This window comes from Esox lucius, chromosome 24 (genome assembly GCF_011004845.1).
Source record: "Esox lucius isolate fEsoLuc1 chromosome 24, fEsoLuc1.pri, whole genome shotgun sequence".
NCBI lineage: Eukaryota > Metazoa > Chordata > Actinopteri > Esociformes > Esocidae > Esox > Esox lucius.
Genome location: NC_047592.1, coordinates 27,858,191 through 27,882,189, shown reverse-complemented (window position 1 = coordinate 27,882,189; position 23,999 = coordinate 27,858,191). Strand labels below are relative to the sequence as shown.

At 43.7% G+C, this 23,999-nt stretch overlaps 1 protein-coding gene across 2 annotated transcripts in view; it reads left to right on the top strand.

The window, feature by feature from the left end:
* slc8a4b (solute carrier family 8 member 4b) overlaps positions 1-23,746 on the top strand; it is a 158,092-nt gene extending 134,346 nt beyond the window's left edge. The window contains exons 10-16 of one of the 2 annotated variants that reach the window (XM_013140315.3): positions 13,259-13,365; positions 18,355-18,467; positions 18,644-18,679; positions 19,044-19,143; positions 19,957-20,118; positions 21,729-21,839; positions 23,031-23,746. In XM_013140315.3, the coding sequence (XP_012995769.1) occupies positions 13,259-13,365; positions 18,355-18,467; positions 18,644-18,679; positions 19,044-19,143; positions 19,957-20,118; positions 21,729-21,839; positions 23,031-23,410 (1,009 nt within the window). In that variant the 3' untranslated portion in view covers positions 23,411-23,746. The remainder of the gene's footprint in view (positions 1-13,258; positions 13,366-18,354; positions 18,468-18,643; positions 18,680-19,043; positions 19,144-19,956; positions 20,119-21,728; positions 21,840-23,030) is intronic. The other variant, XM_013140317.3, reaches the window with a different exon arrangement.
* The last annotated feature ends 253 nt before the right edge of the window (positions 23,747-23,999 follow it).

The window sequence follows — 23,999 nt, the reverse complement described above, 5'->3', positions numbered from 1 at the left end:
GAAATTGATGACTAAGCCACTCCAGGACCTTAATGTGCTTCTTCTTGAGCCACTCCTTTGTTGCCTTGGCCATGTGTTTAGGGTCATTGTCATGCTGGAATACCCATCCATGACCCATTTTCAATGGCCTGGCTGAGGGAAGGTGGTTTGATGGTACATGGCCCTTCTATCGTCCCTTTGAAGCGGTGAAGTTGTCCTGTCCCCTTAGCAGGAAAACTCCCCCAAAGCATTAAGTATCCACCTCCATGTTTGACGGTGTGGATGGTGTTCTTGGGATCATAGGCAGCTTTCCTGCTCCTTCAAACACAGCGAGTTGAGTTGATGCCAAAGAGCTCGATTTTGGTCTCATCTGACCACAACACTTTCACCCAGTTCTCCTCTGAATCATTCAGATGTTCATTGGCAAACTTCAGACAGGCCTGTACATGTGCTTTCTTGAGCAGTGGGACCTTGTGGGCGCTGCAGGATTTCAGTCATTCACGGCATAGTGTATTACCAATTATTGACACGATCCTCCCATGTAGTTCTGGGCTGATTCCTCACCGTTCTCATAGCAACTCCACAAGGTGAGATCTTGCATGGAGCCCCAGACCAAAGGAGATTGACAGTTCTTTTGTGTTTCAACTGTTGTCACCTTCTTACCAAGCTGGATGGCGATGGTCTTGTAGCCCATTCCAGCCTTGTGTAGGTCTACAATCTTGTCCTTGATATCCATGTACAGCTCTTTGGTCTTGGCCATGATGGAGAGTTTGGAATCTGTGGACAGGTGTCTTTTATACAGGTAACAAAATGAGATTAGGAGCACTCCCTTTAAGAATTAGATAACTCACCCTGAATCTCATGCCACACTTTGTCACATGACCAAACACTCAGTAATATCTTACTGAAACAGTGTTGCCAAGATCCCTTATAATATGCGACTTTGGGCTTATTTTATGAAGTCGCTGGAAATAATCATGAGTCACGGGTTGCGGTTTTTTGTGCTTATTTGAAAAGGTTTGCTCGCTTGTTAGGAAAATCTGACAAGGGACTTAGTTTTTGCGCATTTCTGGTCACTACTTTCCCTAAATGCAAGTGCTGTAGTGTAAGTGCTGTAGTGTAATTCACTCTATTACAAATCCCCACGGGATTTTTCCTGCCCCCATCTCCCTCCCATTGGCGAAAAATCAAGTTAGAATTCCAAGCGATGTTACAAGTTTCAACTTTTATTTGTCAAATGCACCAAGCAACACATAATCCTGAACAATTACATTCTTGTGACATGGCAACATCGTAGTGAGAGTTAAGAATATATAATCAATCAATCAATCACCTTTATTTATAAAGCTCTTTTTACAACAGCAGTTGTCACAAAGTGCTTTACAGAGACACCCGGCCTTAAACCCCAAGGAGCAAACAACAGTAGTGTTGAATTTCAGTGGCTAGGAAAAACTCCCTAAGAAGGCCGAATTTTAGGAAGAAACCTAGAGAGGACCCAAGCTCAGAGGGGTGACCAGTCCTCTTCTGGCTGTGCCGGGTGAGATATTAAGAGTCCAATTGGAATAATAAATAAATTCAGAATCCAGAGTCTATTTGATTCTAGACTAGGTCAAAAGTATGACCAGGTGGACAAGGACAGGGACAGCAACGGGCCCCCCAAACCAGGTACTCCGCAGGTGTGGACCAGGACCTCATCTCCTGATATTTAAAACTAGAGGAGACTTAGAAAGTGCATTCCTCATATCCCCCAGCACAATAATATAGCAGTGTAACACCTTGGAACTGAGACGGGGGGGTCCGGCGACACTGTGGCCCTACCCGGGGGAGGCCCCGGACAGGGCCCAACAGGCAGGAAATCAATCCACCCACATTGCCAGGCATCAACCAAAGCAATGGTCACCAACTTTTTCAAGCCTAAGATCACATCCCAAGTCCAAATGTAAACCAAGATCTACCACTTGCAAAAAATTATGAAAAAACGAGGCCACAATGTAGTTTGACAATCTTTGTTGCCTGTTACTCACTACAAAAATACTTTTGTATTAATTGTATCTAAATTCGAATATTTTTTGTATGAAAATTTGTTATTAATCCATATGAAATGTGCATTTCTCTCCGGCGCGTTCTGCGAAGATCGTGGGTCAATATCATCAACTTCATCTTTGCAGCCGACACAAAAAAAACATTTGTTTATTAATAAACAATTAAAACGTCTCATTGAAATATTTTACATATCCATAATCATTTCTTTTGCTGGTTCTTTGAGACAGCTTTTAGGTGCCGTTTACATTCACCACTCCATCAGAACCGAAAACATAGAGAGAGCTCTTCATATGTAAACTATAGGCTATTTGATTGGACAGCCTCTCCCTCCCCTAGACACCATTTACTGCACACAATAGGCTCACACATGGTGCATTTAAAAATAATAAATAATAAAGAATACAAATATATATATATTTTTTTTTTCTCTGATTTTGAAAACTCTTCGCGATCGACTTAAAATGCTTCCAAGATCGACTTGTCGACCGCGATCGACTGGTTGGTGACTCGTGAACCAAAGGAACACCCACCAACCGCAACCCCCCTGAATGAGGGCAGAGTATTGCCAGCAGCGTACAGCCCAATTGCACAAGTGCGCAACAGAGAGTCAACAACAAGCCAGTGACTCTTCCCCCGAAAGGCATTGGAGGGAGGGCATCCCAGTGGCAACGAGAGCCCACCTGGCAAGACAGCAAGGGTGGACAGTATCAAGCCTACTGGTCACCTTCACGCCCCCGGGCCAGGCTACACCTAATTATAAACCGTGCTGTAGAGATTAGTTTTTAGTAGACACTTGAATGTTTGCACTGAGTTTGCATTTCTAACCTTAATTGGCAGATCATTCCACAGTAGTGGAGCTCTATGAGAATAGGCCCTGCCGCCAACTGTTTGTTTAGAAATTCTAGGTTCAATTAAAAGGCCTGCATCTTGCGATCATAGGTTACGTGTAGGTATGTATGGCTGGATCATTTCAGCAAGGTAAATAGGAGCAAGTCCATGTATTGATTTATAGGTTAAGAGTAAAACTTTAAAATCAGCCCTAACCTTAACAGGCAGCTAGTGTAAGGACGCTAGGACAGGAGTAATGTGTTCAAAAAATGTGGTTCTAGTTAGGATTCTAGCAGCTGTGTGCAGCACTAATTGAAGTTTATTTATTAATTTGTCTGGATAACCAGAGAGAAGAGCATTGCAGTAATCTAGTCTAGAAGTAACGAAAGCATATATAAATATTTTTGCATTTGTTTTTGATAGAAAGTTTCAAATTTTTGCAATGTTTCGAAGATGAAAATAAGCAACTCTTGAGAGATATTTTATATGTTCTTCAAAGGAGAGGTCAGGGTCAAGGGTTTACAGTGAGATCTGCTAACAACTCTCTTTGTTTCTTAGGTCCTAAAACGAGCATTTCTATTTTCCTTGAGTTTAAGAGCAAGAAATTCTCTGTCATCCACTTCCTAATATCTGAAACGCATGCTTCCAAAGTAGCTAATTTAGGGGCTTCTCCATGCTTCATTGAAATATATAACTGTGTGTCATCAGCATAACAGTGAAAGTTTACATTGTGATTTCGGATTACATCGCCCAGAAGGAACATATATAGTGAGAACAATAATGGGCCCAGAACTGAGCCTTGAGGAACACCAAAGCATATCTTTGACTTGTCAGAGGATATGCCATCCACACTAACAAACTGATATCTTTCAGATAAATAAGATTTAAACCAGGCTAGAACATGTCCACGTAGCCCAATATGGGTTTCCAGTCTCTCTAAGAGAAGGGAGTGATCAATAGTGTAAAAAGCAGCATTAAGATCAAGAAGCAACAGGACGGATGCGGAACCTTTGTCTGAGCCCATTAGAAGGTCATTTGTTACCTTCACGAGTGCAGTCTCAGTACTATGATGGGATCTGAAACCGGACTGAAGTATTTCATAAATGTTATTTGTCTTTAGGAAGGCATTCAGTTGTTGGGAAACACATTTTTCTAAGATTTTTGAGAGGAACGGGAGGTTCGATATTGGCCTATAATTGTTTAATATGTCGGGATTCAGATTAGATTTTTTTAGAAGAGGCTTAATTTCCGCTATGTTTAGTGAGTTTGGTACACATCCGGAGGAAAGGGAGCAATTTATTATGTTCAGCATTGGCTGACCTTGCACAGGAAATAGCTCCTTAGAATATATAAGCAAAAATATAGCCACACAAATAAAAAGACCATAAAGCTCTGTGCAGCTACTGCAAAGTAGAATCTATTATTACATTTTATAACAAAAAACAAGCAAAACATAGCCTACGTATATATATATATATATATATATATATATATAGAAGCCTCATATAATGGATTCTCTCCTTTTGTATACGTTGTTAACAGAACATCCTGAAGTGTGATTTGGTTGATTTCATAGATGGAAAGAATTGTGTTCTACAATGGGAAATGCTGTTCTGTGATTTATCATCGACCAGGAAGGATTACTTCTGTTGCATGTCCTCATAAATTGTAACGCCACTCTTACAAACCATTCATTTTCAGTGTGCGATTTAATTTCATGATTGGATAGTTACATGGCTGGAGTGTTTGGAAGAGAGAAAACCAAATTGGTAAGTAAAGTTGAATGGTTTCTTTTCCTCCCTGTCTGCCTGTCTTGTATCGTTAACAAGGAGCTGACAGCGTTGCGCTGTATATTCGAAAGAAAACTGTTGTGGGTAGAAATAAACTGAAAACCGATACTACTTGAATGCCCCTTGCCTGCCTTGCAGTACAATAAGCTGATCCAACGTTTACCCCAGCACACGTTTTCTAACCCTATCGTTTAAGATTTCATGTGGAGAATTGCTTTCTGAGAAAAATCTCTGATGTAGTCTACATTGAAAAACGTGATTTAATGTCTGTTGTGCATTTATGGTGCCAGAGCTTGTGTCTCATAAAATCAAAGAAGAGTGCCATTCTATGGGGTCTGTAACAGTTGTTTAGAATAATTACTCTCAGTTCAAAAACCCCTTAATGATGAAAGAAATCTTGTGTTCTGTGACGTCGCCCGGCATGGCGCAGCCGGGGCCCCACCCTGGAGCCAGGCCCGGGGTTGGGGCTTGTTCGCGAGCGCCTGGTGGCCGGGCCTTTCCCCATGGGGCCCGGCCGGGCCCAGCCCGAACGAGCGACATGGGGCCGCCCTCCCGTGGGCTCACCACCCATAGGAGGGACCATAAGGGGCCGGTGCAGAGAGGATCTGGCGGCAGTCGAAGGCGGGGGCCTAGACAACCCGATCCCTGGACACGGAAACTAGCTCTAGGGACATGGAATGTCACCTCGCTGGCAGGGAAGGAGCCTGAGATCGTGCGTGAGGTTGAGAGGTTCCGACTAGAGGTAGTCGGGATCACCTCTACGCACGGCTTGGGCTCTGGAACCACACTCCGTGAGAGAGGATGGACTCTTCACCACTCTGGAGTTGCCCAGTGTGAGAGGCGGCGGGCTGGTGTGGGTTTGCTTATAGCTCCCCAGCTCTGCCGCCATGTGTTGGAGTTTACCCCGGTGAACGAGAGGGTAGTTTCCCTGCGCCTACGGGTCGGGGATAGGTCTCTCACTGTTGTTTGTGCCTACGGGCCGAACGGCAGTGCAGAGTACCCAACCTTCTTGGAGTCTCTGGGAGGGGTGCTGGAAAGTGCTCCGACTGGGGACTCTATCGTTCTACTGGGGGACTTCAACGCCCACGTGGGCAACGACAGTGACACCTGGAGGGGCGTGATTGGGAGGAATGGCCCCCCTGATCTGAACCCGAGCGGTGTTCAGTTATTGGACTTCTGTGCTAGTCACAGTTTGTCCATAACGAACACCATGTTCAAGCATAAGGGAGTTCATCAGTGCACGTGGCACCAGGACACCCTAGGCCGCAGGTCGATGATCGACTTTGTTGTCGTTTCATCTGACCTGCGGCCACATGTCTTGGACACTCGGGTGAAGAGAGGGGCGGAGCTGTCAACTGATCACTACCTGGTTGTGAGTTGGATCCGATGGCGGGGGAGGAAGCTGGACAGACTCGGCAGGCCCAAGCATACTGTAAGGGTCTGCTGGGAACGTCTGGCCGAGTCTCCTGTCAGAGAGATCTTTAACTCCCACCTCCGGCAGAGCTTTGACTGTATCCCGAGGGAGGCTGGAGATATTGAGTCCGAGTGGACCATGTTCTCCACCGCCATTGTCGAAGCGGCCGCTCGGAGCTGTGGCCGTAAGGTCTCCGGTGCCTGTCGAGGCGGCAATCCCCGAACCCGGTGGTGGACACCGGAAGTAAGGGATGCCGTCAAGCTGAAGAAGGAGTCCTATCAGGCCTGGTTAGCTTGTGGGACTCCTGAGGCAGCTGACGGGTACCGACAGGCCAAGCGGACTGCAGCCCGGGTGGTTGTGGAGGCAAAAACTCGGGCCTGGGAGGAGTTCGGTGAGGCCATGGAGAAGGACTATCGGCTGGCCTCGAAGAGATTCTGGCAAACCATCCGGCGCCTCAAGAGAGGGAAACAGTGCCCTACCAACGCTGTTTACAGTAGAGGTGGGCAGCTGTTGACCTCAACTGGGGATGTCGTCGGGCGGTGGAAGGAGTACTTCGAGGATCTCCTCAATCCCGCCGTCACGTCTTCCATTGAGGAAGCAGAGGATGAGGGCTCAGAGGTAGACTCGTCCATCACCCGGGCTGAAGTCACCGAGGTGGTTAAGAAACTCCTCGGTGGCAAGGCACCGGGGGTGGATGAGATCCGCCCTGAGTACCTCAAGTCTCTGGATGTTGTGGGTCTGTCTTGGCTGACATGCCTGTGCAACATCGCGTGGCAGTCGGGGACAGTGCCTCTGGGGTGGCAGACCGGGGTGGTGGTCCCTCTTTTTAAGAAGGGGGACCGGAGGGTGTGTTCCAACTATAGGGGGATCACACTTCTCAGCATCCCCGGGAAAGTCTATGCCAGGGTTCTGGAGAGGAGAATACGGCCGATAGTAGAACCTCGGATTCAGGAGGAACAGTGTGGTTTTCGTCCAGGCCGTGGAACACTGGACCAGCTCTATACCCTCTACAGGGTGATGGAGGGTTCATGGGAGTTTGCCCAACCAGTCCACATGTGTTTTGTGGATTTGGAGAAGGCATTCGGGAATATGGGGTCCTGGGTCCTTTGCTAAGGGCTGTCAGGTCCCTGTACGACCGAAGCAGGAGCTTGGTCCGCATTGCCGGCAGTAAGTCAGACTTGTTCCCTGTGCATGTTGGACTCCGGCAGGGCTGCCCTTTGTCACCGGTTCTGTTCGTAATTTTTATGGACAGAATTTCTAGGCGCAGCCAGTGGCCGGAGGGTGTCAGGTTTGGGGACCACACGATTTCGTCTCTGCTCTTTGCCGATGATGTTGTTGTGTTGGCCCCTTCAAGCCAGGACCTTCAGCATGCACTTGGACGGTTTGCAGCCGAGTGTGAAGCGGTGGGGATGAAAATCAGTACCTCCAAATCCGAGGCTATGGTCCTCAGTCGGAAAAGGTTGGCTTGCCCACTTCAGGTTGGTGGAGAGTGCCTGCCTCAAGTGGAGGAGTTTAAGTATCTAGGGGTCCTGTTCACGAGTGAGGGAAGGATGGAACGGGAGATTGACAGACGGATCGGTGCAGCTTCTGCAGTAATACGGTCGATGTATCGGTCTGTCGTGGTGAAGAAAGAGCTGAGCCGCAAGGCGAAGCTCTCGATTTACCGGTCAATCTACGTTCCTACTCTCACCTATGGTCATGAGCTTTGGGTCATGACCGAAAGGACAAGATCCCGGATACAGGCGGCCGAAATGAGCTTTCTCCGCAGGGTGGCTGGGTGATCCCTTAGAGATCGCCCAGAGAGAGTGAGAAGCTTGGTCACCCGGGAGGAGCTCAGAGTAGAGCCGCTGCTCCTCCACATCGAGAGGGGTCAGCTGAGGTGGCTTGGGCATCTGTTTCGGATGCCTCTGGAACGCCTTCCTGGGAAGGTGTTCCGGTCCCGTCCCACCGGGAGGAGACCCCGGGGAAGACCTAGGACACGCTGGAGGGACTATGTCTCCCGGCTGGCCTGGGAACGCCTCGGTGTCCCCCCGGAAGAGCTGGAGGAAGTGTCTGGGGAGAGGGAAGTCTGGGCATCCCTGCTTAGACTGCTGCCCCCGCGACCCGGCCCCGGATAAGCGGAAGATGATGGTATGGTATGGTATGGTACTCTCAGTTAATCACACACACATTTCTTCAGCATAAGTGCCCCCCAAATGATCAAGGCTTTCACTTACGGCTAGCCAAAGTCTAACAGCCATACTTGCTAGCAAAACACATGCTTTCGGCAGAGCAGCAGTTATCTTCAGTCTAATCGTAATGCATTAATAATGTCTGTCTAAAACCAATAAATTATCTCAGGTACTGTATACAGTGACATTACCTTGCCTTCATGTATGGAGCCTCTGGCTCATCGCTAGGTGATGTATGTCGCAAGTAATCAGTAGAGACTGCGCTGCCATTGGCCACTAAGGGAGCCAAGTTATGCCAAACGTTTGTAAAACGGCCCTATGGGGAAGAAATTTAGTTTGGAAGTGCGTTTGGAAGTTGGTAATGTCTACCAGACGGCAGCAGTGTGAACAGACCATAGCCTTGGTGGCTGTGACCTTTGATGATGTTCAGTGCCTTCCTCAGGCATCGTGTATGGTAGATGCCTTGCACGGAGGGGAGATGGCTGCTGATGACTCGCTACGCAGACTTTACCACCCTCTGGAGGGACTTGCACTGGAGCAGCTGCCATACCAGGCAGTAACGCAGCCTGAGAGGAGGCTTTTAATGGTGCACCTGCAGAAGTTGGAGTTTTTTCAGACATGCTAAATTTCTTGAGTCTCCTCAGGAAGTATAGTCGTTTTTGGGCTGTTTTCACTGCCGAGTTCACTTGTCTGAACCAAGTGATGTCATCTTTGATGAACACACAGAGAAACTTGAATTCAGAGACTCTCTACACTAAAGCCCCCTCTATGCCGCTTCCCGATGTCCCCTATCTTCTCCTTAGTCTTGCAGAAGTTGAGTGAGAGGTTGTACTGGCACCATATAGCCAGGTTCTTTATTTCCTCTCTGTAAGCGGTCACATCATTATTGGAGATGTGACTCAGGATGGTAGTGTCATTCGTGAATTTAAGGATGGTTTTGGAGCTGTGTTTGAACAAGAAGTACCCGTGCTAAGGTTCAGGGCAGAGGAGGTGAGGTTGCCAATTCTCACCACCTCGGGTCTGCCCATAAGGAAGTCCCAGATCCAATTGCTAAGGAAGGTCTTAAGTCCCAGGGTCCTGAGCTTAGGAACAAGCTTAGTGGGCACAATAGTGGTGAATGCTCAGCTGTAGTCCACGAACAGCATCTTCACGTATGTATTGCCTTTTTCCAGATGGGATAGGGAGGTGTGTGTCGTCAGGGCAATGCAATCGCCCGTTGATCTATTGAGGCGGTATGCAAATTGAAAGGGGTCCAAGGTGTCAGGAAGGGTGGAGCAGATGTGAGTTCTGACCAGCCACTCGAAGCACTTCATGATGGTGGAGGTCAGTGCTACAGGGCAGGCTTGGTCCAGGCAGGTGATTGAAGGTTTCTGCTGTACAGGGAGGGTGGTGTTTGAAGCAGGAAGGGACTGCCGACAGAGTCAGGGAGAGTTTGAATATGGAGGTGAAAACCTCTGCTAGTTGGTGGGCGAATCCCCTGAGGACACGGCCTGGAATGCCATCTGGCCCTGGTGACTTCCAAGGGTTAACTTTTTTTAAACTCTCATGTCAGCTGTGGTTAGGGTCAGAGTGCGGAGTCTCGCCAGCAAGGCCAAACAACTCTATAGTAAGGTTTTCATCTTTGCTTTGCTCATTGTCATTTAAGAAAGGTTCACACAATTTAAGAGTCAATAAGGCTCATCTTTCAAAGCTGTAGAAAAGGTCTTACTGGGAATTAAGCCAATTACCCTTGGTTCCCATTGTCCTTTTGTGGGAGCCTTGTCAGTTAACAATTGCAAAGTAAAACATTAAATTCTTTGTATATGAGAACAGCACCAGAAGCAATGAATATGAGATCCTTCTGCCCCTTGACGTATTAAAAAGCTTTGGCAAATTTGGGTTCATACTTCGCCTAAACATAGGAGTGACATGCAGACGATGTAGCATTTTACATGGCATCTTCTAAGACGAGTTCCAAGTCAGGAAATAGGGTGGTGGGTAGACAAATGTAATCCCAATTTACAAGCTCTATGTGGGAGCCTACATCAGCCTCCAGTAACATCTTAGTTTTGCCTACATTGTCTTTCCTAAACATGAACAGCAAATGGTAAAAGCATCTACTGACAGATTTGACCTGCATTGTTTTCAACAGGTTCTCAATTGGAGAAATTAAGAAGTCAACTGAAAGTAATTTTAATTTTGCAAATTTGAAATTACACATCTGATGCTGTTTAGTGAAGTCACTTTGGGGGTTGCCAAATTTACCAACTATCTGGTCAAATGTAAGAATTTTGTTTGTCTGCACAATATCCTCAACAACATTACCTTTCCTTGAAGAGAAGCCTCCCCTCATCTCCAATACAAACTCAGAATTCTCATGTGAAGGGGTCCAGTAAAGAAAACTAATCATTGGGACCTCCTAGCTTCAAGGTTAGCTGATACGCTCTCATGAATTTGGTGTTTCAGTAAACCACTCAGGGATGAATCTCAACTGAGACACCAAATCATTCAAGAGAAAGGGCTCCTAGACCACCTAATCTGTTAGGCAAGGTGAGCTATATTTTTCCTTTGCCAAAATAATGATATAATAAAAACAGTTTTTTTATTGAAAAACTGTCCTGTGAAGCAACGTAAGGAAAATTTGAAAGGATATTGAAGGTGAGGATTAATATACATTTTAATACAGTGAATATGACCCAACCAGGATAAAGGCAGGCTACTCCAAGATCATTCTTGATATAAAGAAGAAGTGGGGAGACATTTAATCTTTACAGATCTTTTAATGCCGAGGAGATTTTAAATCCTAAGTAAAGCCGGGAGAACATTTGGGAGAATTCACAATCTTGGAGTTGTTGAGTGCCATAGCTTTGGACTTGGTGTAGTACATTTTAAAACCCGAGAACTCACCATATGAGGAGGTCTAAAAGCCTAGGAATCTAATGTCTAAAAGTGAGTCCAGGAAAATCAAAACATAATCTGCATATAGCGAAAACATGCTTTGACCAAGTCTTAGTACATCCTCACCCTGAACTTATTCCAAAAGCTAAAGGCTCAAAAAACACAACAGGACTTTTCAGATTAGCATGCTGGAGAATGTTTAGAACTCTTATTATATCATAATAACAATATGTGCCCTTCACAGACCCTTGTCAGTATTGATGAGTGAAGGGAGCAATGTCTCAATTGCCAAAAGCTTACCCAGAAGAAAAACTTCTGTTTATCCAAATTCAGAATTGATATAGGTCTGAATGAGGTGTATTCATCCGCTGGTTTGCCCTTCTTTAGAATTAGATTTGCTTTATCATGTAATGAGCAAGGAAATTGACTTTGGGTTTGGCAACCAGATTCACTCCCCCTTCACCGTATCATGGTTGCCATTGCAATTGGCTCACTTGTCTTCACTGATCAGAAACAACCAAATGTCTTAAAACCCACTGGACGGCAATTTGGCTTGCAATTGACTTTGCAGCAGGGCAGGGACCTATTAGTTTAGTTATTGATAATCTAATTGAGCATACGTTTCACTTGATACTTCAAATACCAACCCTTGTTCTAAACTTCAGGGTTGAGGACTTATAAAACGAGTTGCCTTTAAAAAGTGTGGTGTATGTTGTCTAAATAAGTGGTTAAACAAATCCTAATTTAAATGCATGAGAATGAGGAACTGACAACAACAAAATGTCAAATGCATTAAAGGGGCACAGCAATGCACTACCACTGCGCATAGAAAACTGTCTTGTTTACACACCTATCTGAAATTGCTTAAATCAAAGTATTTCGCAGAAGTGTATTCATCCATTATACATGGTGGAAGATTGTATTTATGTGTATATATGTGGAGGGTGTAATGTTTACTGTATACACTGATCAGCCATAACATTATGACTTCCTGCCTAATATTGTGTATGTCCCCCTTTTGCCGCCAAAACAGCCCTGACCCATTGAGGCATGATAACGAGATTATCAGTGTTATTCACTTCACCTGTCAGTGCTCATAATGTTATGGCTGATGGGTGTATCAGTGTTATTCACTTCACCTGTCAGTGGTCATAATGTTATGGCTGATGGGTGTATCAGTGTTATTCACTTCACCTGTCAGTGGTCATAATGTTATGGCTGATGGGTGTATCAGTGTTATTCACTTCACCTGTCAGTGGTCATAATGTTATGGCTGATGGGTGTATCAGTGTTATTCACTTCACCTGTCAGTGGTCATAATGTTATGGCTGATGGGTGTATCAGTGTTATTCACTTCACCTGTCAGTGCTCATAATGTTATGGCTGATGGGTGTATCAGTGTTATTCACTTCACCTGTCAGTGATCATAATGTTATGGCTGATTGGTGTATCAGTGTTATTCACTTCACCTGTCAGTGGTGATAATGTTATGGTTGATTGGTGTATCAGTGTTATTCACTTCACCTGTCAGTGGTCATAATGTTATGGCTGATGGGTGTATCAGTGTTATTCACTTCACCTGTCAGTGGTGATAATGTTATGGCTGATGGGTGTATCAGTGTTATTCACTTCACCTGTCAGTGGTCATAATGTTATGGCTGATCGGTGTAAGTGTATGCATGACTTGTGTGTATGTGTGTGTGTCTCTGTCAGCAGTGTGGTGCGCGGGATGGTGTTCACTGTGTATGAATGTGTACAGTATGTTTGTCAGTCTGTGTGTTTGTGTGTATTCTTTTTAGTTTTGACTAGGTCTGTTCATATTGAAGGTCTGTTCTACACTGTTTTGCACCCCAGCTAATTCACTAACTCACCTTAGCTGTGAGTGAGAGGGTGTGACTCTCTGTTTCTTCTGTCCCTCCCTCCCCTCTCCCTTCCTCCCCTCTCCCTCCCTCCTCTCTCCCTTCCTCCCCTCTCCCTCCCTCCTCTCTCCCTTCCTCCCCTCTCCCTCCCTCCCTCCCCTCTCCCTCCCTCCCCTCTCCCTTCCTCCCCTCTCCCTTCCTCCCCTCTCCCTCCCTCCCCTCTCTCCTCTCACTCTTAAGAACAATAATAATGTATTTTTCTCTCCCCCCCTTGTCCCTCTCTCTTTTTGTCTGTAGGAAGATAATAGAAGTGAAAATTATCGATGATGAGCTGTATGAGAAGAACAAAACCTTCACCATGGAATTGGGGGAGCCACTACTGCTTGATGTTGGTCAGAAACACGGTGCGCATGTTTGTGATTTTGTTTGGGTTTCAAGTTTTGCTTGTTTTGATTGATATGCAAATGGATACACAGGGCCACACAATTAAATTCCCTTTTTCCACTCATCAGTGCTAAATATAACACAAATAGAAAAGAGATAATAGTGATTAAAAAAATATTAAAATGAAAAAACACAGTAATTGTAGAAATGTACATAATATATAAGAAAATAAACACTTTGTGTGTGTGTGTGTATTAACATATACCTAATAAATAAATAAAGGGAAGGAAACCAAAAAGGAAGTCCTGAGTGCAACAATTAAACTACTAAAGGCCTTTACACACTGCATTGTTCTCAGCTCTGGGCTATCTTAGCCCTAAGCTAAGATTGGCCCTGTGTTAGCTTAGCCTGTGTTCACACAAGAGTTTGTTAACCCTAGGTTAAGGATTCACACTTGTATTCCAAATAAATACAACACAATACCATTTAACATTACATGATAAGCTACAAATGTTACATTTGCTCTGGCATGCGAATAATGTTCCAGTGCATCACTGGCACACGATCAATGTTACGCTACCACAATTCAGTTAAAGACTTCATGACATTGGTTGATCAAGATGCTCACCCTGTCAGTATTTGCTTTGACAACTTTGTTAAAACTACACAAAGAAAAAGAAAAACGTTAATCAACGACCAAAGCAACCTGCAAGAACTAATTCGCTAAGATTTTGCAGGTATTATGAACTGACAAAAGTTTGCAGAGTGAAAGGACCGTAACAGAAAAACATTATAGCTGTTGGTAACGACGGGGGTCAAGAGCGTAATAAGGTGAAAGGGCAGGTTTTGTGATTGGGCAATACTGGTTATTTTGTCACAGTGTTTCTGGGACTAGCCCTGAAAAGTTTGTGTTAACCCTGTTCCAGAGCAGGGCTAACTAGCTCTAGGCTAAGGGTGGTACTAGCCCACTTCAAAATATACACATGTGAACACTTGCTTAGCCCAGGGCTTAGGAGGCTCTTAGCCCTATGCTAAGATGCAGTGTGGCAAAAATAATAAGTAGGAGTCTCCACTTACGCAGTCCAGCAAAAATAAATAGAAACATTTGAAAGGGTAGTGGTAGTTAATGGTCAAAGACATGCAATGGATGACATTAATGAATTCTGGTCCCCTTTTCGTTGGTGGTATTTTGCCTGGATTTGAATTAACTTAATTATAGTAATATAATATTTAATATATGTGTATTATCTTGAGTTTATTATAGTTGAAGGTATTTTCTGAAGTCACATTTGAACCATCACAAATGTGAGTAAAACCACTCATTTATATTTCTCTTTCCTGCGTATTTCTCTCTCATTGTTTCTCTCTCCCTTCAAATAACTGATCCTTGTTCTGATATAATGAATGTGATTAAATATTTTTCATGTTCTACATGAAAAGCCTACAGCCTTGGGCCAAATAATTAACAAAAAATAATTAGCTTCAGCAACAGCTGAGCTTACATCTGGACACTAACGATAACAACCAGCCGAAGTGAAATATAGTGTTGGCATGACTTGTGTCTGGAAGCTAAAGATAACAACCAGAAGTATAATTTAACATAGCTCATCTCTATAGGAGCTAACAATTAAAAACCTGCTGTATCAAGGAGTGTTAACATAGCTTGTCTCCAAGGTACTAACTATAAAAACTTGCAGAATGACTTATAGTGTTAAGCAAGATTCAGAATATGGGTAACAAACATATACTATACAAGAATTTATCGACTTTTTGAAAGCTAGATAAGAATACTATGTCAATCATGAATGTAGTTATTCAGTACAAAAAGTAAAGACAGGTTCTTGATTCTAGTGGAACTCAGACAGCACGAGCTTGTTAGTTAGCTAACGTTAACTATGATCCCAAAGTTTTGAGCAAATTCTCAGGTGATTTTTGGACATGTGAGGTTACTCCATGGTAGCCATTACTCTGAAAAATATATTTTTTAACAAAGTAATTGAAAAAAAGATATGCTTCAAACCATGGTTGACTTCCTTTATTCAGCCATGCCTTCACATATGGCAAGGAATAGATCCGCTGGAGTGGGCTACCATTGTGTTTGAAGAAAACAGGTTGGAAAGACTGTACACAGCAAGTGCATTTCGCTTGGTTGTCAGGATGTTATTCATGCATGGCACATATCAATACAATTGTGGATATTACAATGGTATATAGAAACTTTATCAGCGGTGACAAGGAGACCAGTGTTTTTTAAACTTTGGAGTCTTTAAACACTTGGAATCCCTAAAACACTATCCATCTCACCTACCCCAAACACCTCACATAGCTTTTAGACTGCATTGTCTCCGAATTAACTGTTTGCTCCACACGCCACTAGTCTGGTTAAAGTAGGGTGACCATATTTTCAAACCCCCAAACTGGGACCCTTAAGTGTACTGCATGTTAATGCACATGTATGCGCTTATGCACACGTGTTGGTCATTGTGCATGCTTGTGGTATTCACTGTCCTGTGTGTTTTTCCACTCCCTTGAGCTTTGAAGAGAGTTGTTGTTTTGCTAAGCAGTTGTACGCAGTTGTTTGTTTGGCTCTGACTCGTATGTGAAAACATTACAGTATTATTATTTTAATTGTTGTGAAAGCTGGGACAATTTGGTAGTGAATGTCGAAAAACGTGTTTTACAGATATTTGTCAGGACCCGGGACAACTAGCTTGAAACCGGGCAAACCAGGATGTCTGGTCACCCACGGTTAAAGGACTTTCAGAACTAATTTTATTTATCAATCATTTTATCTGCTCTCCTTGTCCATTACACTGACATGAGAGGTGGTGGTTGCGGTGAATCTTTTCTGAACGCTCTTTGCTGGTCTGCTAGAATCGCAGAATGTGGTTATTCTCGTCGGCTATCTGTTCTCACAGATTTCAGCAACCCTTGAAGGAAATCCGTGCGATTGCTTTGCCCACCTGCGTAATGCTGGGATGTTCACCACTCTAACACCACTCGAACACTCAATCAAGCAGTCAGTCGTTGATAGTTATACCCCAACACTGGACCTGGGGGCAGAGGTCACTTAGCTCCACCAAAGAATCATGCATTATTCCCAAGTTGTCAGTGAAGGCAAGGGATTTGGGGATGTCTTCAATGACATTGGATGTTGCCCTCTCCTTGCCTTCCATCTCAGCATTGATCGGTGGATGCCTGATGGAGAGCGGCTTAGTATACCCAGAGCACATGGACATCTTTGTCTTGCCGGTCCCCAACTAACTTATGGTGAGAAAACGGACAGTGAAACATAACTCCACTTCCCGTTTTCAACTCTATCAGCTCCCTGCTACTCTTCTGGGAATTGTGGTTGAGGGAGAAAAAAAAGTTGGAAATTATTGAGACATGTCACCATAATGCAGCACTATCTTGCAAAGTTTTAGAGAGACCCCTACTCCCTTTTGCAACATAACGGAGGAAAGACACATTATCTGGCAAGACCAGTTTTTAATCCTGCTTGTGGATTAGTCAAGGGGGGTCCCGCAGAGGGCAATGCAATTGGCAAGCATTTGGGGGGTTAGTAATCGCATAAGGTTGGTTTGCCTCTTTGTGCTTCAGGAAATCATTGTGGCAGCTTGGGTGCCTGTGACCTCAATCGAGGTTGTTGGCATGTAAACACTCTTGTCTACACTTCCTGGTTGAGTGAGCAGAGTAACAAGAAACAGAATGTTTGGAGGAGACGTCACAACTTTGACACACATTATTTTGATATTTTAAGATGTTATCAACCAGTTTTTCTCTAAGTTGTGGTAAATAACATTGGCACATGACTTTTTGGAGTGAAGCACACTTTCCATCTTCAGTTCATTAAGCTACTGCAACATCATATTAGTGGGAATGCTAGTGTTGGGCAATCTAAGATATTATGTAAGCATTACAACAATACACAAACAGTTGTGTCAACTTTCGTCTACATATTGTCTCAACTTTTGACAGTCGTTTTTCAGCACTTTATTTTGGCTGCTTTGGCATGCGAAACAGAATGTTTATATTCACATATCTTTTTTCAGATGGTGTATTTGCCCCATTCCAATAACAGTCTTAGCCCTTGCATTTTTTAGCTCAAAAATACTTCACACTGCCACAGATTGTATGGACAGTACAAGGTGTTAATTTGCTTTGCAGATTACTTTTGCCCTTTAACCAGCTTCATGCTTATAAGACTTGTTTTTTTTTAGTTACGAGCAGTGTTTTGAGCAGGAGCAGGGGAGGAGTTGCGGGTGAGTTCCAGGTGACGCCAAAATGGTATTAGATGTTGGCGAGTCTGCAAAGGATTTTTTCTCATCATCCACTGAACCACTAAAACTAATATTTTAATTAGCACTACATTTCTTGTGCCTTCACTTTCACTCCAGAACAACATTGCTAATGATCTAGCTTACAGAGACCTGCTAGCATAAAAAAAACTCATTTGCATGGCCCTGCTCTGATTAGAAAGCACATCCTGTGCATTCTCAATCTGCACATTCTTATTACTTGCAGTTATGACCTGCACTCATAGGCTCTCAGTAAAAAGGTAGAACAAAGAATAATCAAGCAATACAAAAGGTAACTCTTCCACTTTAATCCCAATCATGTCTTCGTGTCACTGTGATCAACTATTTTGCCACTTTGTGTGAATCTGGGCAGGTGATAGGCTACTTTGTATAAATAAAGGGCCAGTACGGCACAGAGAATTGCTCTCAGGCCCAAAAAAGATACCTGAACAATATTCCTACAAAATTAGAAGTGCCTGTTCGGTGATCCAGAAACCTCAAACTCAAGTCAAGTACAGACATGTGACTTGACAGCCCTTGGCTTTTCAATTAGTAGAACACTGATAAGTGACTCTCCAGCTTCTTTTACAACTGGAAGAGATAAAGAGGAACATTTCCTCTTCAGTAGAGCGGTGAATGAGTTTCCTGAGAGCCATGTTAGCTACAAAGGTTTACAGGAAATAATCCCGTCTGTCATTCCTCAACTCCTAGGCGACTCCAATGAGAACAAGCCATCAGATGACGAGGTCGCCAAAATGGGTTGTCCCAGTTTGGGAGAAAACACACGCATTGAGGTGGTCATCGAGGAGTCCTACGAGTTCAAGGTGTGTGTTTGTGTGTACGTGCATGTGTGGCTTCATTTTCTGAATTGATTTTGGTGCTGTTTCTTTTAGTATGTTACATTTTATTTGTTTTGTGTTCATCTTGTGTATGATTTCGTATAATCTTTTGTCATCTTTTCGTGTATCATTGGTATGTGTGTTTGTGTGTGTGTATGTAGTGTGGGGTGGACACACTTATAAGGAGAACTAAGAAGGTATTCTCTCTTTCAGTCACTGTCTCTGTTTTAATACGCTTGTGTGTATCTGTATGCGCGCGCATGGATGTGTGTGTTTCAGTGTGGTATTTGTGTACTGTATGTAGAGTGCATCTTCAGTAAGCTTATTAAATAAATACCATTAACTTGTCTCTCTGTTTAAGATAGTGTACTAATTCCATAAGCGGAATCATAACTTGAGATCTGTGAATGTAGTGCAGCCTTTATTGTCAATTGATAATGCATTAATATTACAAAAAAAGAAAAAAAAACCTCAAATCTCAAGGTATGATTCAGCCCTCTACGGGTGAATGCGTATTAACCGAGTGTGTGTGGTGGATCTTGTGTGTCTGTATGTATGTAGAGCACGGTAGATAAGTTGATCAAGAAGACTAACCTTGCATTGGTGGTGGGAAGCAGCAGCTGGAGGGAACAGTTCGTCTCTGCTGTCACTGTCAGCGCAGGTATCTACCTCCCTCTTTGTCATGTTGTTGTCTCTTCCTGTCCTCGCGATGTCACTGCCATTCTGCAGAATTTCCTGAATTCAAACCAAGCAATGTTGGGAAGTTTTATTCTTTTTACGGAATCAGATCTTTTTGTGTTGCTAATCTTTCTACTTGTTCTGTTATGACCACCTACGATTGATAAACGGGACTAATTGTGCATCATTTAACTGAACAAGTAAATTGAACAAATCACTGTATTATTATCGAGTTCTTTTAACTTAAAGGGGCTACATGTCGTCTTTTTGCATTGTAATATCAGAAAGTAATATCACACAGCCAGGCTTACACAAGGGTGAGGGGCCACAAGCTGCTTATTATGAAGAATTTTCATTTATTTCTGACTGACAGAAAATGCATTTAAAATTATCAATAAGATGGTAAAATTTGGAAATTGGTCAAATTTGGAAATTGTTGTTTCAAAAATGAAACAGATGGCAACCCTATATTTTCTAGTTGAAAATAAGCAGTGAATAATGCAAAATATAAAAATATATAATTTTACAGGTTTTTGTAACCTCATTGACAAAAGGTGATAATGTTTTCATACAAATAATTGTTGGGACCAATCCAGAAGGTAAGAATGTGTTTGCATTTTAGTTGTGGAGGTCCTATAATCCAGACTCATTGATGGGGAGAAATGCACTGCTGGGGCCGTAGCCTATAGTATTTGGCCACAGCAATGAGTTTGAGTGGTCAAGTTTGACACAAAGAAACGCTGGAAGGATTTTGTGGCTTATCGCCTTGCCTGTTGCTTATCTCTCCCCCTTCTAGGTGATGATGATGAAGAGGAGAGCGGTGAAGAGCGTCTTCCCTCCTGTTTCGACTACATCATGCATTTCCTCACTGTCTTCTGGAAGGTCCTGTTCGCCTTTGTCCCTCCGACGGAGTACTGGAATGGCTGGGCCTGTTTCATCGTATCTATATCTCTGATTGGTATGTAATTAGGGCTTGGTGATGGGATGATATAATTGCCTATCAACGATGTTAGACGAACAATGTCAAAAACTGTTTTACTACATTGGCACTCAATAGTATGCCCTTGGACTTTCCTACATTTTGTTGTGGTGCAACATAAAACCAAAGTGGATTTAATCAGGGATTCTTGCCACTGACCAACACAAACAAAGTCCATAATATCAAAATGAAACATAAAAACAGCAAATTGTTCCCATAGAATAACAAATATAAAACAGAAAATAATTGATAGCTTCAATATTCACCCTCTTTGCTATGACACATCTGAATAAGCTGTGGTGCAACCAATAGTTTTTATATGTTACTGAACATAGTTGAATGTGTGCAGTTAAGGTATGTCCAGATATGCAAAGCTCTTAGAGCAGTGTTTCTTAATCCTGGTCCTGAGGTGCATGTTTTTGTTTTTGCCCTAGTACTCACACACCTGATTAAAATGTTGTCCTACCACTTACACACTTGATTGACGTAATCAACCTATCATTAAATCTTTAATTTGAATCAGGTGTGGGAGTGCTACAGCTAAAACAAAAACATGCACCCCTTTGGTTCCCCAGCACTTTCTTAGAGGATTATCCAAATAGACTAATGGCTGTTATTGCTGCCAATGTTGCCTCTACCAAATCTACATTAGTGTCTAGTTTGAGAAACAGATGCCTCACAGGTCCTCAACTGGCAGCTTCATTAAATAGTACGTGCCAAACACAAGTCTCAACATCAACACTGGACAGAGGAAGATTGGAAAAAAGTGTTTTCTGGACAGAGAAATCTCAATTTGAGGGGTTCGGATCACAAATAACATTTGTGACACGCAGACCAAATGAAAAGATGCTGGAGGAGTGCTTGATGCCATCTGTCAAGCAATCGTGGAGGCAATGTGATGGTCTGGGTGTGCTTTGGTGGTGGTAATGTGGGAGATATGTACAGGGTAAAAGGGATCTTGAAGAAGGGAGGCTATCACTCCATTTTGCAGTGCCATGCCATAACCTGTGGACAGCACTTGATTGGAGCCAATTTTCTCCTACGACAGGACAGTGACCCAAAGCACAGCTCCAAACTGTTTAAGAACTATTTAGGGAAAAGTCAGCTGGTATTCTGTCTCTAATGAAGTGACATCTAGGATGCCAAAGGTCTGCAATGCTGTCTTTACTGCAAATGGAGGATTCTTTAGAGAAAGCAAATTTTGAAGGACACAATTATACTTTCAGTTAAAAATCATAATTTCTAACCTTGTTAATGACTATTTCCTATTAATTTTGCTATATTTCCTATTCAAACCCATTTCATGTATGTTTTCATAGGCATCAACCCTATAGGTCATTTGACTGGTAATCCCTTAATCCAACAGAGTACCAGTAGATCTGGGTATGCTCTCTGATAAATATAGCCTTGACCTTTACTCTCTATTCGTAACCCCTAACCCAATTTCTGGTACAGTTTGGCTGCCTTACTGTATCTATCCAATTGATAGGTATCCCTGACCCATAACCCTCAACCCGACAACATGCTGCCTGCTTCATTGGACACTTGCCCCCCAAAACAAAAATAATTATAATTTGATTTTGCTTTAGGAATTTTGACGGCTGTGACCGGTGACCTTGCCTCTCACTTTGGCTGTACAGTGGGTCTTAAGGACTCTGTCACTGCAGTGGTGTTTGTAGCACTGGGGACCTCTGTGCCAGGTAAGCTATACACACACTGTAGTAGACAACACAACCGTACATCCACACACACACAATGCAGGAGGGTTTCACACACACACACACACACGGAATTAAGGTAACATACCACACAGCCATACACCCACGCACATGCAAAGCAGGAGGGTTTCACACACCCCCACACACACTGAAGTAGGGTTACACACAACACAACCATATACACACACATATACACACTATGCAAGAGTGTTTCACACATACACAATGAAGTAGGGTTACATACAACACAGCCATACATAAACACACATACACACACACACACTGAATGAAGGTTACACTCACACTAACTGCCGTAGTGTTTTTGGCCCCAGAGACCTGTGTCACATATAGTGCTAAGTTGCCAGGTGCGCCTCTTTATTTCATTTCTCTCCATATCTTAACTCTTTCACCTGCTCTCATCCATTCACAACCACTTCTCTCTTCCCTCCCCATTATGTTCACCGCTCACAACATTATGACACTTTCTTGGGCTGAAATGTGTTGCGACTTAGTAAGCGTTCAGGTATTCATGTGTGAATAATTCACCAATTGGAGTGCGTGTGTGTGTGTGTGTGTGTGTTTGTGCGTGTTGTTATGTGGGTTTGTGTGTTTGTGTGTGTATGTGTCCATGGTGGGTATGACAATCTTTTTCATGATGTGTGTTTGTTTTCTCTGAAACTTGTTTTAATCTTTTTCTCGTTTCTCTACCATCCCCTCACCTGATCCCTCCCTCATGTGTTTCCTCCCAAACTCGGACAATCGATTTTGGCGACCTCGTCATCCGACGTCTCACTATCATTCCCTCGTCTCTTCAACTCCATCTCTTTCTCTAACCTCGTCTCCCGTCTTCTCTCTTTCTCTAACCCCGTCTCCCGTCTTCTCTCATTCTCTAACCCCGTCTCCCGTCTTCTCTCTTTCTCTAACCCCACCTCCCGTTTTCTGTCTTTCTCTAACCCCGTCTCCCGTCTTCTCTATTTCTCTAACTGCGTCTTCCGTCTTCTCTCTTTCTCTAACCCCACCTCCCGTCTTCTCTCTTTCTCTAACCCCACCTCCCGTCTTCTCTCTTTCTCTAACCCCATCTCCCGTTTTCTCTCCTTCTCGTGTCTCTCCCTTTCATCCTTCTCTCCCTCCTTTACCTTCCCCCCACACACAATCCTTCCAACATTTTCCCAGACACCTTTGCCAGTAAGGTTGCCGCCATCCAGGACCAATACGCTGATGCCTCCATTGGCAATGTCACGGGCAGTAACGCGGTGAACGTCTTCCTTGGTATCGGAGTGGCATGGACCATCGCTGCCGTCTTCTGGCGTTCCAAGGGCCAGGTGTTCCGCGTCGACCCGGGCTCGCTGGCGTTCTCCGTCACCCTCTTCACTGTGATGGCGTGTGTGTGTGTGATGATGCTGCTCTACAGGAGGCGCGCGTCTGTGGCTGGCGGCGAACTCGGAGGGCCGAGGACTACCAAGATTGTGACATCACTGGCCTTCGTGTTCATGTGGCTGATTTACATACTGCTGTCGTCGCTGGAGGCTTACTGTCACATACCTGGGTTCTAGAGAGAGAGGGCGCGTTGACAAGAGTGTTGGGAGGGGAGAGCAACAAGAGAGATGAGAAGGTGGGAGGGAAAGGCAGAGAGGAAGGGAAAGTGGGAGGAAAAGAAAAAAAAGTGCCTTCTCTCTTCACTAGTGCTCTCACTCTGATTCCTCTGCTGCCATGGTAATTAAAGGAACATCGAAAGAAGAAAGCAACATCCCCAAGACAAGACCCTGGTGGAAATCTGGCTTGCCTGTTACTCCCTCAAAATGCATACTGTGTACTAGTTATACTACATACGTTAGGACATACTGTTTAGTAAAAACTACTGCAATAAACAACAAATATCAATACACTAAGCTCATTCGTCTGAGAACATGTCACTTAATGCTCCAATGCATTGATTCCCGCCATTTGTTCATTTTGGGACAGCGTGCATCAGACATACTCAAAATACTTCCTCTCTGGTGTGAAGTGATTTCCAGTGCATGAATCACATACACAAGTAATGCATTAAAAGCATACTCAATTTTGGAAATGGCCCAGACATTTTTCACATTCCCCAAAGCTAACTATTTAAAACACAACAACTACATGTGTTCCTGAAACGGC